An 18,287-nucleotide genomic window follows, 5' to 3' on the forward strand; every position below is an offset into this window, starting at 1 on the left:
TCATTCTGTTTGCATTTTTTGGCTTCCTGCTTGTGTGTGTGTGGGGGGGGGGCGGGGGGCTGGGAAAACACCATTGGCAGTGGATGAAAACTCCAATGTTGTCCAGGGACAAGGAGGTGGAGATGGAGGATGGGACGTTTGGGAACGGAGAAAGAGATTGCTTACTGGGAAATCAAGAAGCAGCTGTTTAGAATGACGTGAGTCATCATCCTCTTCAGACTCGGCTAGCCGCCTCCTCTGCATGCGTCCCATGAGGGAGAGGGTAGTCGGGCCTGAAATAGAGCACACAGCCTATGTGTAGGCACGGGAAGACACAGAGGCGGTCTCTGCAGGCAACGTGATACGAGGCCAGTGTGAAAAAGGTGGAGAGAAAGGGAAAGAGTGACTAGGGAAAGAGTGTGTGTGTGTGTGAAAGGAGTGAGGAGGGAGAGAAGGAGGGGTGGGGGAGAGCCGAAGGAGGCGTGCTCAGGATTGAGAGGGAAAAAACTGGTGGTGGTTCTCACAGACAGACTCACTCACACACACTAGTCTCCGGAATTTCTCTTTGTGTGTTTCTTTTGTAGAGTCTGAGAATTCTAAATTCTGGTGAACTTTCTGCGAGGACTTCAGTTGTTTCTTATCACAAAGTTTGCTGCTTTGTTGTTTGGATATGGACAGAAGAAAAAAGCTTCTGCTTTTTCTCGGTAAGTCATTCATAATTGTTCTGTGTGTGACTGTACGACAGTGTGAACAAATGAAACAAGAAATGAAGGAAAAAAACCCCCACAATGTACTTATTAAATGCTATGATGCCTTTACCAGCATTTGCTTTCTGAACGACGAATTCCATTTAATCTAATCATGTTTCATGACAATCATGTGTTAATGCGCTCACCGCGATGACAAAGTGTCACACCGGTCACACTTTGTTAGACTGGGGCGAGAACACATTCAGTACATGCTGATATATTTACCCAAAAAAATTCTTGACAAAGAAAACAATGGCCTTATATTTCTGGTTTGATCAAGGCACTACATCAGACTAAGATGTTTCAACAAATATGTAACTCAAGTATAGAAATTTCTCTCAGGATGATGCAGGAGAGTTTTGAACCTGCAGAAACCAAAACCACACTAAACACGCTGTTATGGGAATGCCCCTCCGACAATCTCAATAGAAACTCATCTTGGTAAGGAATATGCAAGACAAGGCAAGGCGACTTTATTTTCACACTTTTTATTTCATACACGATTTAAAGACATTTAAAAAGGAACAAAACGAAAAGTAGCTTTCTGAAATGACTAAAAGACTGTTGAGTGAATTTGAGGTTTAAAAATGTTTCAAGGAATTTAATCAAAGGAATTGGAAAAATATTACAGCTTTAAATTTGGATTCAAAGGCATTTATACTTGGTGCTGACTTCACTTCCGATGGCAACTTATCCCATTTGCGTGCAGCTTAACAGCTAAATATCACATCACCATGTTTGCTTTGAAACAAGGGTTCCACGAATTGACCTGAGTGTGTCGAGCGCACGGCATTACTGGGTTTATATTCAATTGGCCATCCATTAACGTATTCAGGAACCAAACCATTCAGTGATCTATAAACCAGTAGCAGAATCTTAAAACCGATTCTAATAGAATAGCTTTTCTTCGACGTGGTTGCAAAGATAAAATATGTCATTATATTTTGTCATTTCATCCGTTTTTAAAAATTGTATTAATATACAGTATTATGTTTTATGTACTGTAATTCCCATGAGTATGAAATGTTCTCAACGAGGTCCACACAGAGGAACAAAACAGTCTCGTCTCCATTCAGTCACACTCATGTGCTATATGCTGATTGCACAAGATATAGTTCCGCCACAAGAGCACAATAATAGCCATAATTTCCAAGTGGTTTGGACTAGAGGGTTTGGATCCTTTTTTTCAATAACCTGTAAAAATAGCCTCTCTGTTCTGTCACTCACTGCATGTCCATGTCGTGTGCACGCATATATACAGCGAAGGCCTGTGTGGAGAAAGAGCATTGACATTTGACAAAATGTGACTTTTATTTTACTTTTTAAAAAATTACGATTGGCCTTTTTCCACAAAACCGTGTCAAAAACCTGGGGGGGACCGAGCCTTCTCTGCCGCCGCCCCCACCCTCTGGAACGCTCTCCCACAACACATCTGCAACTGTACTGACCTCCAATCCTTCAAATCGTCTCTTAAAACTCACCTGTTCCGCAATGCTTTTAACACCTTTTAACACCTCTTTTACCCATTTTTGCCTTTGTTCATCTAAATGTGTTTTTTGTAAATCCTGTATGCTTGGCTTTAAGTGTATATTTTTATCCTGTGTTTTAAACTCTTGTAAAGTGTCTTTGAGTATGATGAAAAGCGCTTTCAAATAAAATGCATTATTATTATAAAAAATATGATGCAGTAATATAAACTGGATTTAAATGTTTTCTTCTTCTTTTATGAACAAATCTTGTTATGATTAAAGTACTTTATATTACTTTGTAAATTACTGTAGCATGACAACACACTCATGGGACAGCTATTTGACTAGCAAAATGCAATATGACGATAATAGAAGTGTAATATAAGGCAATTAATGGAGCTTCCCTTTTGCACTTATCTTTCATTTGAAGAAGTCATTAAAAAGTGGAAGTGTATCTATCCGTGCTGTCTTGTCTTGACGCACGTACTTTCACATGTATCAGACAAGGCCTAAAACGTCTCTCCACACAGAAGTTTGCTCACGTTTGAATTCATCCATTCATGTTCTAATCCGGGCGGCCCGGTAGTCCAGTGGTTAGCACGTCGACTTCACAGTGCAGAGGTACCGGGTTCAATTCCAGCTCCGGCCTCCCTGTGTGGAGTTTGCATGTTCTCCCCGGGCCTGCGTGGGTTTTCTCCGGGTGCTCCGGTTTCCTCCCACGTTCCAAAAACATGCATGGCAGGCTGATTGAACACGCTAAATTGTCCCTAGGTGTGAGTGTGAGTGCGCATGGTTGTTCGTCTCTGTGTGCCCTGCGATTGGCTGGCAACCGGTTCAGGGTGTTCCCCCGCCTACTGCCCGAAGACGGCTGGGATAGGCTCCGGCACCCCCCGCGACCCTTGTGAGGATCAAGCGGTTCGGATAATGAATGAATGAATGTTCTAATCCGTTTGTCCTCACAAGGGTCGCGGGGTGTGCTAGAGCCTATCCTAGCTGTCTTCTTGCAGTAGGCGGGGGACACCCTGAACCGCTTGCCAGCCAAGGCGAACGACGAACAACCATTACACGCACAATCACACCGAGGGGACAATTTGAGGAGCACTACTTCAGCCTGGATCAAAGTGAAAGTATTCAGATTAGATCTACGAGTCATACAGTCATATGCCTTTAGTAATGGGAGACAGGTCGTGAACTGTTGTCACTACATGTGGTTGTAAGAGAAACAGAACTGAAATCCAATAGAAAAAAAAATGAGGACGATCGCGGGGTGTGCTACCGTACACGGTTCTGATTACATCAGCCGCAGACATGACACAAAGTCACACTTTGTTTGTTTTCAGTCCTTGTGTTCTTTAGTCATAGACTTGGGGGCAGTCACGCTGTTTGGCACACGTACTTTTAAATTCAGTCTGGTTTTATCTTCACTGGGGCACTGAGAGCTCCAGCCCTGCCTCAAACAGGGGGCTTATTGTGGATGAGGGGCGGGCGACGCAGGAGAGGGAGTTGTGTGTGCAACAAACATGTTCTATGTTACATGCCTGTTGTGTGGCGAATTGAGTGTGTGAGGGGTGGGGGAGGTTGTCATGGGTGCAAGTATAATAAGTAACACAAAACATGCACCATAATTAGAATTCTCAATTTAAACATTACATCAGTAGATTTCTCTTCCTTATAAAATACAGTCAAGTTTGTTTGGGAGCGTATTGCAGATGTCATTGTGAAAGCTAGGGTGAAATTAACTTTAGCACAAGTGCGTTGGTGTCTGAGAGGAACAGGACATTACACATTGTATGCAAGTAGTTTCACAAGAAAGGCTCACTCATTGGTGAAGACACACATTAACTGTCAGTCACGCGCATGACAATGAAAGACAACATGTCTCCACTTCCACTCATTGTTAAAAACAAAAAAAATCCCCCATAACCTCAAAGTCACAAATTTTGGTTTGACAATCTCTTGTGACAGTATTGATGAAATTTGGGCCGGAGCAATTGTTGCAATCTTTTGTGCTTAAACAGTTGCCGTTTTTAGATGGAGCCATGTACTCTGATTAGAATGTATCCGAATGACTAAACGGAATGAAAATGCTACATATAAACCACCTCAATCAGAATAATACATTGAATGGAATTTAATTCGAATTCACAGGGGAGTTAGATTAATTTTGACAATCCGAACGAGCGTCATGTAAGCAGTTCAATCAGAATAGCCAAACTGCGCCCGGTCAGAAAATGCTCTGCCCTGACGTATATGCATAGTGATGTCGTCATATACACACATTGAAATAGCTGCATTTTACTCCCATAACTCCCACTTTGGCATCCCTTCACTGGCTCCCTATACATATTAGAGTTCTTTTTAAGATCCTATTATTTGTTTTCAAATCTTTAAATGGCCTTGGAGCCTACACACCTGCCCGGCGCCTCAGCTCTGCGGACCAGACATTATTAGAGGTACCAAGAATTAAGCGGAGGCTCAGAGGGGATGGAGCCTTTTGCTGGTCCCTCTCTTTGGAATGACCTCCCACTGAACATTCGGCAAGCCCCCTTACTGCCCATCGTTAAAACTCGCCTCAAAACTCATTTCTCTTCTTTGGCTTTTGACTCAGAATGACTCGGACTTGATTTTTAGTTTTACTGTTTTTGTGCTTTCTACCGTCTTTGTGATTCATTTATTGTTTTATTGTTTATTGTTGTATATATGCTATTTGCTCCATTTACAGCACTTTGTATACAGCGGTGGTTGTTTTAAAGTGCTCTATAAATACAGTTGAGTTGAGTTGAGATTTCAATCAGACATACAAAGAATCTCCATGCTCGTGTTTTCCTTAATGGGTACTTTACAGTATCTTTTCAAACTGATGTTTCAATAGAGTTTACCTTTCTATGCCTACTTGTATTGGATAGTGCTTAACCCTACAACATTAGCACGTATGCAATGAACCTGAACAAAACTAAATTACGGTAACATGAGGTACTGCATTGCGTGGGGAGTTATCTGTGGCACAACTAAAAGCTCTTCTCTCACACATGGAAGCAGTAATCACCATAACAACGAGTAAATAAGCAAACGACACAGCACAGGGTCGATTTGACACAGAAAGAAGGAAGGAAAAGCAGCACGAGTGCTTTGCTGTTCAGACACTAATGTATATCTTGAAGTGAACATGAATTCTTTCCCCTTTTTTTTGTTTTCCACTGGGCAGCCTGGTGTATACTGGTTTGCATATCTGCCTCACAGTCAAAGGTTCTGGGTTTAAATCTCAATTCATGCCCTATGTTTTTATTTATTTTTTTAATTTTCTGGGCACACACCTCTCTCCTAAAGGCAGCTGGGATTGTCTCCAGCGCACCCGTGACCCAAACGAGGACACATGAGATGCGATAGAAAATAAGATGTTTTCTACTTAGAAACTAACCATTCTGATGCTTCCCCTGCAGGTTTTATGTGCACACTGAAGACATGCATGCCTCTGTGTGACAATGGCATGAACAAGGAAGGAACCCAATGTGTTGGTAATTAACCTGACTTATTAGGCTTATTAGAATGTTTGTAAATATCCACTTGGCTAAGGTTGCTAATATCTTAGGACTGTTCAGGGTGGTGTGGAAAAGATCAATGATGTTGTCTTGTAGGATAAGAGCTGCAGCAACATAGATTACAAATATAGTCGTTGACATCTTAAAACATTCATTCACTTTGGGACAAGGGTGTCAAATTCATTTTTGTCATGGGCCACATTGTATTTACAGTTTCCCTGAGAGGGCCATTATGACAGTGAATTTTGTAAAACCGTATAAATGTTTAATCACCTCCACATAATACATTTTCAGTGCACAACAAATTGGTGGATAACTAGATTTGAAATCAGAAGTCAAGTTAATGGTTTGTTCAGCCATTGTTTACATTAATGTAATAAGTATGTCACAAGATTGAAATAGCTCTATGTTATGATGGATTACATATGACAATTTGAAATTTTAGTTCAGACTTGAGCAAGCGTCATGGAAAAGTTGACATGCTTGATTTGCTTTCGTGGGCCACACAAAATGATATTTGACACCTTGCTTTAGGAAAAATCTTTGAAGTGACTTTTTAACTTTCACATTAACTCATACAAGTGTAAATAGAAGTTGACAGTTCTGAATGAAAAGATGTTTACACAGGTCAACAAATTTTAGCTTTTTAAATCAGAGATGCAAGTGAACCAAAAAAATCATTTTCTTTTACATTGATTCTAAATCTGCCCTGTTTTTCTCTATCACATCAGGCTTTCATAATAATGAAAATAACACATGATACGAGGTAATCTTGTAATACATTTAGTAATATTTATGAATTAAGGTTTAGGTTCAGCAGCAGGTGGGATTTTTTTCTGAAATGTCTTAGCTATAATTGACAATGCACAGTAAAACCTTTACTGCACAAGCTTTTATTGGTCAAACTTAAACACCCACACACACGCGCGCACACACACACACACACACACACAACGCACACACACACACACGCACACACACACACGCACACACCAATGAAAGCATCTCCAAACCCTGATATGCTCGGAAAAAAAGTATTTTAAATTAGCGTGCAGGGACACATTAAGCCATCTCATTAACATTTCCTGTTGACCAGTGTTTTTAAATGTCCTTAAAGATGAATGCCAGAGGCGGCTTTTTGCAGTACAGTACTGCCAATGCCACACGGTGCATAATTAATTCTACTCTCAATGTCCAGATGTGAATGAGTGTGACGAAACTCCAGGACTATGTGGTAGCCACGCACAGTGCTTCAACACAATGGGCAGCTACTACTGTCAGTGTCAGTCTGGCTTCTTGGACATTAACGGAAACATCAACTTCACTGCGTTTGACGGACAGTGTAAAGGTGAGCGAACCCTCTGGGGCCGATTCATGGTGTGTTTCTCTGTCTCACCTCGCTCACGTGTTATTTGTGTTCCTCCCTTAGATGAAAACGAGTGTGACTCTGACGTCGAGGTCTGTGGTCGCATGGCTGATTGTATCAACCTGATTGGAAGCTTTCGCTGTATCTGCCAATTTGGTTACGCCAACACCAGCTCAACGAGAGACTGCCTAGGTAATTGTCATGTCGTTATAAGGGTTGACCTTTAGTGTAACAGCAAATAGTTTAATGACTGCACAGTCTTGACGCTGACTGCAGGGGGCTTAGAACGTATCGCCAGCGAAAAGTGAGAAAACATTGCGCTCAAGTAAAAATCAACTTTTGTACATTTTTGAAGTAACCCTAACCTATAATAACCTGAACCACTACTGATTGTGCAGGTGGACCTAATATTGGGGTTGGGTAACTCTATGTCTGTTTCTGTTCCCTTCAGACATTGACGAATGCGAGCAAGCTGAGAACCGAAAGGAAGACATTTGTGGAAGCAAAGGAAGTTGTAAAAATTTAAATGGAAGTTACTCGTGCAAGTGCGCAAAAGGATACACCAATTATGGCAATGAAAGGACTCCATGCTCCAGTGAGTGTTTGCATCAGTTTCATTTATTATGTGTGTGTTATTGACACACTTGCACTGACACATTTAACCTTTTCCCTCTAGAAGTGGATTGTGAAACCTTTGATGCCAGTAGTGTAGCTTCACAGGTAAAACATTGGCTCTTTTTCATTGCACTTCCGTTAAATTTCGCGATGCGCTGCACCATCTCTGTCGGAAAGAAAGGAAAACAATGAATGCCCGCTGCTGTTGTTGGTCATCGGAAAAGATTGATGATGCCCCTGTCTGTACATATCAAATATCTTTCTCTCATTTTTCTTAGCACGTTAAAAGCCGAGATCAGTTAAATGGAATATTTAAGGAAGGGGCGTTTCTTTCTTCACACACTGGAACCCTGGTGTTATTTTATGTATACATTCAAGTGGGTATTTTGAAAGCTGAATAGTGTTATTATCGTGTCCTTTCTCAGCATTACGTTGGCTTGGCAGATCTGCTGTCCACAATGAGAAACAGCTGCATGGCTCTGTCTAACCCAAATATGAGCCATGGAAACAAGGCTGATGGAGATGCACTACTGGAGGTCAGCAAAGCAAACCTAAAGCACATGTAGACCCATCGCGGCACACAGTGCTTCATCCTTTTTGCTACAACACCCACAGAGACTTTTGACAGCATCAGAGACCATCTTATCATCAGCCGATGTGGACACAAGTGAAGACATGTTTGGGCTGCTCAGCACTATGGAAAACGCCATCAGGCTCATTGGCCCTCAGCTCAGAGGCAACCGCACCTCAATGGGCTCCAATGAGACAGGTAAGACTCAGTTTGACAGTGCCGTACAACAGGAGGCCTGTCCGCTTTAGGAGAACTGTTTGTTTGAGTAGCTGTGGAGATTGCAGTACAGAAGGGAAGGTCTCCACCCACTGGACCGATTCATCTGAGGACTGAGAACTCTGCACTTGACACCGACTGGGCAACAGCAGCTGGAACAGAAGCATATCCTGGTGAATTACTTCTTACCTTACCCTTTCCTGCAAAAACAAATAATCCCCACAACATATCTATGCCACCCAAATTGCTCGGCACAAATAAACAAATTTTGTGGCGCACATTATTTCCATTGGCGACACAGTGACTCAAATCATACACTCTTTATCTAGATCCTCACTAAAATGCAAATGTGTCTTATTTGGCTCATGTGCCATCACTCTACATAGCTAATTGCAATTCACTTATACCATATACTTAAATGAGCATTGACTGACGTCCAATCCAAGTCCAGGGTGCAGCGCGCCACTTACTCATCTTGGATCGGCTTCAGTTCCCGGTTGGTCCTAATGAGTACAAATGCTATAGACCAGGGGTGTCAAACATACAGCCCGCGGGCCGTAACCGGCCCCCGAGGAGGATTGATCAGGCCCGCAGGACAATTTAAATGTGAAAAAAATGCATAAAAGACACAGAATGAATAATTTTAATAAAATGCAATTCATGGATTATCCGCAAGGGGGAAGACTGTTTTCTCTTTAGTTTGTAAAGTGCAGGCAGGGATTACATTTACATTTTATTTGCACATGTGTAACATGTTGTTTCATCTTAAAATGCATGACTATATTTTTCAATAGCAATTACTTGTTAAATGTTTTGTGCCTTTGTACAATCAGTGGGATCAGTTGCAATGCATAAATGATCAAAGTAAATTGCACATTTGTCAAAGGAAATTCAAGGTGTTTCATGAAATGTTTTATAAAAGATATGTTCATGATATTTTGGATTTTTTTTGGCAGAGTATGGTGTAATTTAATGGTCCGGCCCACTTGACATCTGCCGAGGTCGTATGCGGCCCACAATGTCAAATTACTTTGACACCCCTGCTATAGACAATGATGGATGGATGATATTAATAAAGTCCTGGTAATGTTTGCTTCAATTCCCAAAATACCTCCATTCATCCATTTTCTGATCTGCTTATCCTCATAAGGGTCGCGGGGCGCGCTGGAGCCTACCCCAGCTCTCTTCGGGCAGTAGACGGGGGACACCCTGAACTGGTTGCCAACCAATTCAAAATGCTATAATGATATTCCAAATAATACACTGCATCCCTTGCCTTCTTGTGTAAGTAAACAATGAAACATATCTTACTTGATCATGTCTTCTCCTAGGCTTTGCTATGGCTGCCTTGTTGAGTTACCATAACCTGGAGAGATCTGTTAACCACTCCTTTGACAAGCTCCAAGGATTTGAAAAAGATGGCCTTGAACCGACGTTCGAAATCTTCTCTCGGGTTGTGTCTGTTGTAGTGTCTAACCCATCCACTCAGAACCTGAGCCACCCGGTCATCCTCACACTCAAACATCTCCAGGTTTGTCCTCTTAACACCAGTACTTGAACTGAGCAAACAGAACCATCTGAATGTTTGACAGGAATTGGAAAATGCTAGTGCTCACTCGCCACGCTTTAGTCAACGCAATCACGAGTTGTGCCAATGTGGTAAAGTGAGAGATCTTATGGTTTTGCTCGTGTGGTTTAGAACAAATCGGAAGCAAGGTACATCTGCGCTTACTGGAATGACAGAGGTGCTTGGGCCACAGATGGTTGCCATCAACAGACATCCAACGCCACGCACACAGTGTGTGGATGTGCACATCTCAGCAGTTTCGCCGTGCTGATGGCTCACTATCCCGTAGATGTAAGAAACAAGTAACACACCCGAGCTTTACATACATACTTTAAAACTGCAATGTTTCAGGAAATAAGGCCATTGTGCTGGAGTTTTTCATTGGACTTAAAATACATCACTAGCTCTGTTGTTTTCAAAGCAGGCATTTGGACAGTCGTAGCTGCACTTTATATCACATCTCATGGTGCCCTATATTTATTTGCAGAAGCACTTTTTTTTTTTTACACCTGAAGTTAATTCACCTGTAACAATTCGATTATGAGGATAAGGTTAAGGCGGGACCTCACTGTTACAATTCGAATGTTAATTTAGAAACTAAAGTGAATATAAATGTGAAGGAAATTAAGAATCATGCAGCAATGCATTTGTTTTGAGAGCATGAAATTACATTTCTCAAGGGGACTAAAACCATTTAACAAAACACAGATGTATAATGATGTGAAATGGTTTCAGACTGTCGGATTTCCCCTCCCCCCACCCGCAGCAATCCTTTGCGATCCAGTTGATCACAAAGATCGGACTGATCCTCTCCCTGCTGTGTCTGAGTCTTTGCATCCTGACGTTCAAGTTCTGCCGTTCCATTCACGGGACGCGTACAACCATCCACCTGCATCTTTGTATCTGCCTCTTCATCGCTGACCTCATCTTCCTGGCCGGCATTTTCCAAACAAAATCTGAGGTATGTTTGCCCAAGATGGCAGTGACAATGTTTCCATGGATGGCAATAATCTGATGGAGGCCCCTTGGCTTGATGAAATTGTGGAGCGGCTGCTCTCATGGTTTACAGACTGCATAGCGAAACCAAGCTATTAACATTGCAGGCTCTCGAGTCATCCTCGCTCATGACGCTTAAAGGAGCTCTCTGCTGATTTGAAGCATCAACTTAATGGGTAAATCTGAGGTACTCAACAGTGGCGTTCAAAAAGGAAAACTGATGAAAGATACGTAGGATGCAGACAGGAAATGTATTCTTGAAGAGTGACTGTCCATTCCCGAAATTGACCATCAAAGCATCACTGGACAAAGGACGCGGCTCGCCAAGTATAATCATAATAAGAAAGAAAATACAATAAAATAAGATGTCTGCTCTACATGTTCATAAGAAGCGTGGCAGAGGCTTTGTTTCCGAAAAAGTAAACCTCTATTTAATTTTGTAGGTTAAGTTACTGTAATCTTGTGTTGGGTTCAAACATTAACACGGTGCTCAAAATTAGGAAAATATAACAACACTTCAGTAACAATTCAATAAAATGTCCTGCACACAAATGTTAAATGTAAATAAATAGTACTTAAATGAATGCTTAAAAACAAACCGTTCTTAAAAAAAAAAAAAAAAATCCCCCCCAAAACACATTTCGCCACAAATATACGATCCAGTTTCATTCTAGTAAGTGTGATGTTGTAAATGATATTTTTACTGTATCTAAAGGAGAGCTCAAGGCAAAAATGTTCTTCACAATAATATGCTCATGACTGTCTCTATGTGAAACCTTTTAAGAACACAAATAACACTAGGTACCTTCCGGTTACTCCCTATTACCACTTCTATTCTCAAAGCTCTCGGTCTTGTGCTGATGTAGTCTTGGGGCTATTGTTTCAAACGAGAAACCAAAAAGTCAAATTCAAAGGCGTGTCTTTATAAGGTGAGCACAGCTCGTATAAACACGGCAGGAGTCATTTCATTGCGCTCCTCTCCATGTAACTTCCGCCCTTCATTTGTTTATATTGCATTACAGGGCGGCTGCAGGTTTATTGCTGCCATGCTCCATCTTTTCTTCCTGGGAGTGTTTGCATGGATGCTGCTTGAGGGGGTGCAGCTGTATCGTATGGTGGTCCTTGTTTTCGATGCCACCATTCGGCCCCTCTACTTATTCCTTTTTGGCTATGGGGCACCCGTGGCCATTGTCACTGTATCTGCCATCATCAGACCCAAAGGATACGGAACTGAGGAGCAGTAAGTGTGTTTAGAAAAGGATCAAACATTAAGGACGCAGTGGAGGTCTGCTTTTAGTTAAGACTGCGATTTTCATATCTGCACTGCAGCTGTTGGCTGTCCGTCAAAGACGGCCTCATCTGGAGCTTCTATGGCCCCGTGTGCGTCATCATCTTCCTCAACGTCTTCTTCTTCATTGTCACCGTCTGGAAGCTGGGCCAGAAGTTCAGCAGCCTCAATCCTGACCTGTCCAAGCTCAACAAATTAAAGTTCGTGAGCAAAGCTTCTTTTTTTGTGTGCTTCCCCTTGTCTTATTATTCCGCTTATGTATAAAGTACAGTGAAAAAGTGTTTGCCCCCTTCCATACTTCTATTTTTATTTTTGTTATTTTATTTTGTTATGCCACTTAAATGTTGTGAATCGTCAAGCCAATTTTGATATCTCACAAAGACAACCCTCCGCCAATCCATTCAATAATGCTCTCTTATCTGACATCATCAAGCAATTCAATTGCATTTGGAGTCATGTCAAGCTCCTTTCCAATTGTTTCATTTCCTCTCCAGAACTTTCACAGTGACTGCCATTGCTCAGATGTGCATTCTGGGACTGATGTGGATATTTGGAGCCTTCCTTTTTCGCAAGGGCAGCATAGTGGTCGAGTACATATTCACCATCTTAAACAGCCTGCAGGGAGCACTGGTCTTCATCATGCACTGCCTCTTATGTAAACAGGTAGGGTCTATATAGTACAGAGTGTGCGCGTGTGTTTCCTCATTGATTTCTACTGCCCTTTGCAGGTTAGAGAGGAGTACTACAACTTTTTCTCCTGGATCTGTGCGTCAAAGAAAAGACACTTTGACTACAGTAGTGCAAATCCATCCAGTAGCCAGTCTCAAGTAAGAATCATGTGACCTCTACCGACCCCCCGCACCCTTGAACTCATCACCATGTCCTAAAAATATTTTGTCTCCATTCTTTTAGGGTTCTCGGAGCGGGCAGAACACTGGGGAATCCCACATTTGAAACATTCTCTGTTTGTCGTCGTCCTTTTCGAAAGACACGAGGCTAATTTGAGATTTTAAACCCTCAAAATTAACCTTTACTTCAGTTAATGCGAATGAGCCAAGGCATCCGGATGATGCTTTCAGGTGCTTACGTCAAAGCGAGTGTTCTGTGTGAATAGAAAAGATGAAACGTCACTCCTTCTACTGAGAAATAAGTTTCATCATGTCATACATTTTTGCTAATGACAATGCTTTTAAATATAGAAGTCACCCGCGGTCCGGTTAATAGTGATTATGAAAAGCAACTCTGAAAGTTGCTTCTTCTTGCGTCACCTTGAACATATCTTTATCATTATATAAGCTGCATTCCCCTTGAATTGCTTGGGGTTCAATTTTGGATGCATTTTATGAGAATTTTCCAAGCAGAATGTTTAAAGTTAATGGGCCATTAAGCTAGAATAGCTTCCATGCACTGAATTTCACCACATAGGGTTTGTTTTATGGGGGAGAAAACAAATGACGAATATTGAACCTCACTTCACGTCGTAGCTCGAGGCATGTTCATGCAAACCTCATGTGGGCCTTCAGTGTGATGAAATAAAGAACCTAACAAGACTGTAAAGATACTTTGTACAATTAGCAAACAACATAAGTGTTTGAATCACTTATGGCTATTTAGAACACTCTATTAAGGTTTTCATTTGCCTTTAGACACTGGTTGATGGGACATTTTACCAAAAGGATTTCTCATGAGACACCAAACTCCGACCCACCCATTTTGGTGACTGTGCACCTTCCTGCTATTGAAATTGTTTGCGGGATTCGACATTGTCATGTCATTATCATTGCTCTCTGCTTTGCTTCGTGGTTACTGTAAGAATTAAAGCTCGGGAGTAGTACACGGTAAATCATTTCAGCGCACTTTTTCCTCATTGAACATGCTTTATGACTTGAAAACCTTCCTTTCTTCAGTTTACTTGATGTCAGTTTTTTTTTAATAGAAATGAATCCTATTTTGTCAGAGACTGTCAATTTCAAGAAGAGTTGGTCAAGCTTCTCTTTTAATGGTGTTGGCCTGTATCTTTGTTTGCATTCAAATGATGTCATGCGAACACCTATCATGGTGTATTATTTGATAACTTAACTGCTCTTTAGTCTGATGTTTGGCTGTATTTTTTGTGACCACTTTTTATTCCTGAATCGCTTTGTGATTTCTGGCACCTGATGAATGTACGATTTGAGCGATTGACCATGATGTATGTAAACCTATTTTTCTACATTGCTGTTTTGGTACTGTTATCTTCAAAAGAATATGCACCTAATATTTTATTAAAAATTCTACTTCATCAAGAGTGTGGATCATTGAAACCGGACTCTACTTTTCTACTCCAGACGACGATACAATGCACTGTTTGGGAATTTTTGAGCAAAATAACATAACCGAGATAACTGCAGGGTAGACAGAGTACAGTGCAGTATATATTATTTGCACACTTCGCAGAGAACCAGAACATACAAATACAAGCGACATGAGAAATATCAGAATGATAGGGTGCGCAAACAGTGAATGCATTCCTGAGCTGACAGTTTTGGGGGACTCGGTGCCTTGCTCAAGGGAATCTTAAAGGTGCCTAATGGTGACACACACACACACACAAAAAAACAAGGTAAGGTTGGAAGATACTGCACCCAACCCCTCAACCCCAATCGCGTGCGTGTGCGTGTGTGTGTGTGTGTGAAGGGTATAATTGCATTGCCATATCATGCTATTATATGTCATACATGTCACAAAGTTGGAATTGCAACACCTCCATGAAGCAAGTTTTCGCATGCAGAGCAAACACACACGCACACACTCACACACACACACACACACAAACACACACACCCACGCACACGCACGCGATTGGGGTTGAGGGGTTGAGTGCAGTATCTTCCAACCTTACCTTGTTTTTTTGTGTGTGTGTGTGTGTGTGTCACCATTAGGCACCTTTAAGATTCAGAAAAGGCAACCACAAAAGGAAAGTTACAAGTCACAAAACTCCAAAGAAAAATCTATTTCCATAACAGCCTTGTTGGGTTATGAGGCTGACACTGAGGAACTGTATGACTCCAACATGGAGGGACGTGTGCGTCTATGAGATGGAAGCCACAGAAATTGCTAACCATGGCAAATCACTTTTTGTGTCCTCACAGGACAGTAACAAAAACTGAAAGAGAATAGGATTCTGCATTAATGTAGTTTTAAGGAGGAACTTTACACCCTTCACTTACCAAAATCCACTAACCATCGTTACACATTTTAAAGAAAGATTGAAAATAAAAGATGCATACCATACATTAAACAAGCGTTTTTGTGGTTATTCGTAGTTGTTCACTGTGTTCACACCCGATTTATTGGAATATAATCGCCATTTGTCACCATCTAGCGGACAGAAGGAGTAGCACTGCAAAATGACACAATATGTACAGAAGCATTGGGGGCACGAACAAAATGTGGCGTTCTCTTAGTCTGTTATCTCTCAATTAGCGGCTATAACAGTTTCCACTCTTCCGGCGTGGTTTTCGAAAAGGGGTTCACCACGAAGGCGTTAGATGGGCTTGAGGTTAAGGGTTTTTTTTTTGTTTGTTTTTTTTGCCAACAAGCTCACCAAATTGAGGAACTTTGTTTCGTGCACTTGGTCACAGGCCTGCTTGAGCAAAGAAGAGCCCTCCCCAATCTGTTCCCAAAAAGTTGGAAGAATCCATTGCAAATATAGTTTACAATTGTGAGGAGGAGCACAAACACAATGCGCGCGCGCGCGTGTGCGTGTGTGTGTGTGTGCAAACGCATCTGTGTGCAATATGCATTTACAAAGGGTGAAAAAACTGCAAAGCTATGGTCTCTGTGGAAAGCTTTCTGATGAAATGCTACGCAACAGCCAGGAGAGGGCTCCTTTTGTGTGCTCTTTGGAGATGTCTGCTCTCACTTGATGGCTTTGTGCAACTGCATGGCTTCGTGACAACTTTGTAACCCAAAGACACAGACAGTTCCAGTCAGGCACATTGTGTACACTCGCTCTCTGAGAGTGGCTTTGTACATCACTATTAATGGGACAGCTATGTTCTGAAAATCTCTTTTTGATTATGTATGATGTGGATGATGTTCGATAGTAGGGAGTGGGACTTTAGAAAAAAATGTTTGAATTTGAGTTAAAGAAAGAACCCAATCAAGTTTTAAAGAGTGTTACAACTGTCAGTGTGCCTAGTTAGTCATTTTGTTTTGGAGTGAAAGACACACAAACACAAATTATGTATGATCTTGATGCCAGAGAATCTCCGAAGACATAAAGAGACAAAACATAAGACTTAGATAACTGATTTCTTCGTGCAGTCAGCTGTGGCCACAGAGGTAAACTATGTCGTGCATGTCCGCATGTTTATATGAAGACTTCTCATTTTGCTTTGATGCTCAAGGGACCATGCAGGCTTTGACTCATCATCAGGAAATGAAACGGGGAGCATTGGAGCTGGTGGTGGTGTGCGATTCACATATGGAGCCACTTTGGTTTGGTTCCGAAGGAATATACCAAATGGAAGCAAGGGAACACTGGGGTGTGTGTTTGGTGGGACTACTGTTACATATATTAGTCTTAATGGGCAAGACGTGTGCTAGTTACTGATGGCAAGATCAGAAGTTTGATGTTGTACACGGTGCACTGAAAAAAAAAGTGGCGGATTCAACTTTCTCAATGTTAGCATTACATATTCAATAAATCAATCAATAATAATTTAAGTTGACCATGTGTTGATTATTAAAAGGAGAGGATTCTTTTTTTGTGAACACACTGCCAGGAGAGGTTTTGTTTAAATGTGCCTCAGGCAACGTTAATTATTTGACTGACAACATGTAATCTCAAGGAATGTGTGGGTTAAATGCCTGAGGGCTGTACATATTTTTATAGAGCATGTTGTATGTGATTAGCAATTTCTAAATTCAAATTAATATTTGCTTGGTTCCCATCAAATGATATAACTACTATGCATGGGACTTTAAGAAACAAGTCACAGGACATGAAATTCAAGGATGACTTCATGATTTCCAATGACAATTCACACATGATGATGCCGCCTCCACTAGCCTTGGGTCCTCTTGGATGTTTTTATAAATGCTCCTATCTGTGCATCATTTCTTCCCACTCTTTTCTCAGAAGGCTGAAATTTGAGCTGATTTGTTCTTCATGATTGGTGGCTCTTTTGACACCTGACAAGCTTGGACTAGACCTGTGTAGGCTCAAACATCAAGTGGATAATATTTACGTAAACCCTGACTGCTGTGCATTTTGTTTTCCTATTCACGACCGGCATTTACATATGTTTGCATGTACCGTATATGTGGGCATGATCATCTTTTATTCATCTTTAAACATCAACCATCCATCCTCATAATCACATTTAGGTACAAGATAGAATGTTCAGTTAACCTGCCATGCATATTTTTGGAATGAGGGAGAAAACCCACACAGGTACGGGGCAAACATGCAAACTCCACACAGGGAGCCCAGAGTCCAAAATCTACCACCAGGCCGCTCGGAGATGGACGTGCTAACCAGTAGATGAGCGTGCCGCTATTAAAAGGTTGACAAATATTTATAGTTTTCAGAGCCTGTTTATTTCATTTAAAAGTTTAACATATGAAATAAAATAACATTTGAGCCCTAAGTATTAACAAATTAACTATGAAAAAAAACATCTTCATTGACATACTTCATAAAAACATCAAATATTTTCCTGTTTTAAAAAGAAGTCTTTGTGAAGAAATGAAACATTTACTGAAATCCTTCCAATGTCTGAGAGTATGAGCAGATCCAGGGTGGTTTCCACAAAAAGAGCAACAAACATTATTGTCCCTTTTGTAATGGTTGGCCAGATAATATTTATGTAATATGTTAAAATTCAATTGCTTCACCTTACTAGTGAGCAAATACTTTTTGGGAATAGACCAGGCCTTTTTCCAA

General features: G+C 41.2%; 1 protein-coding gene across 2 annotated transcripts; it reads left to right on the forward strand.

Annotated features, from left to right (window-relative positions):
• Nucleotides 1-460: 460 nt before the first annotated feature.
• LOC147200431 (adhesion G protein-coupled receptor E5-like) lies at nt 461-14,636 on the forward strand. 2 transcript variants are annotated; one of them, XM_086120972.1, is made up of 17 exons: nt 461-683; nt 5,638-5,712; nt 6,935-7,084; nt 7,166-7,294; nt 7,554-7,697; nt 7,779-7,822; nt 8,143-8,253; nt 8,333-8,486; nt 8,558-8,677; nt 9,974-10,035; nt 10,204-10,362; nt 10,838-11,032; nt 12,090-12,307; nt 12,397-12,555; nt 12,850-13,018; nt 13,084-13,182; nt 13,268-14,636. In XM_086120972.1, the coding sequence occupies exons 1-17, from the start codon at nt 650-652 to the stop codon at nt 13,307-13,309; spliced, it is 2,064 nt and encodes a 687-aa protein (XP_085977098.1). In that variant the 5' UTR covers nt 461-649; the 3' UTR covers nt 13,310-14,636. The 2 variants fall into 2 exon arrangements, with proteins under 2 accessions (XP_085977098.1, XP_085977097.1); XM_086120971.1 differs by having other exon boundaries at nt 462-683; nt 9,836-10,035.
• The last annotated feature ends 3,651 nt before the right edge of the window (nt 14,637-18,287 follow it).

The sequence above is a fragment of the Hippocampus guttulatus genome, chromosome 9 (genome assembly GCF_054856545.1).
Source record: "Hippocampus guttulatus isolate MCC_2025c chromosome 9, RoL_Hgut_1.0, whole genome shotgun sequence".
NCBI classification, from domain to species: Eukaryota; Metazoa; Chordata; class Actinopteri; order Syngnathiformes; family Syngnathidae; genus Hippocampus; species Hippocampus guttulatus.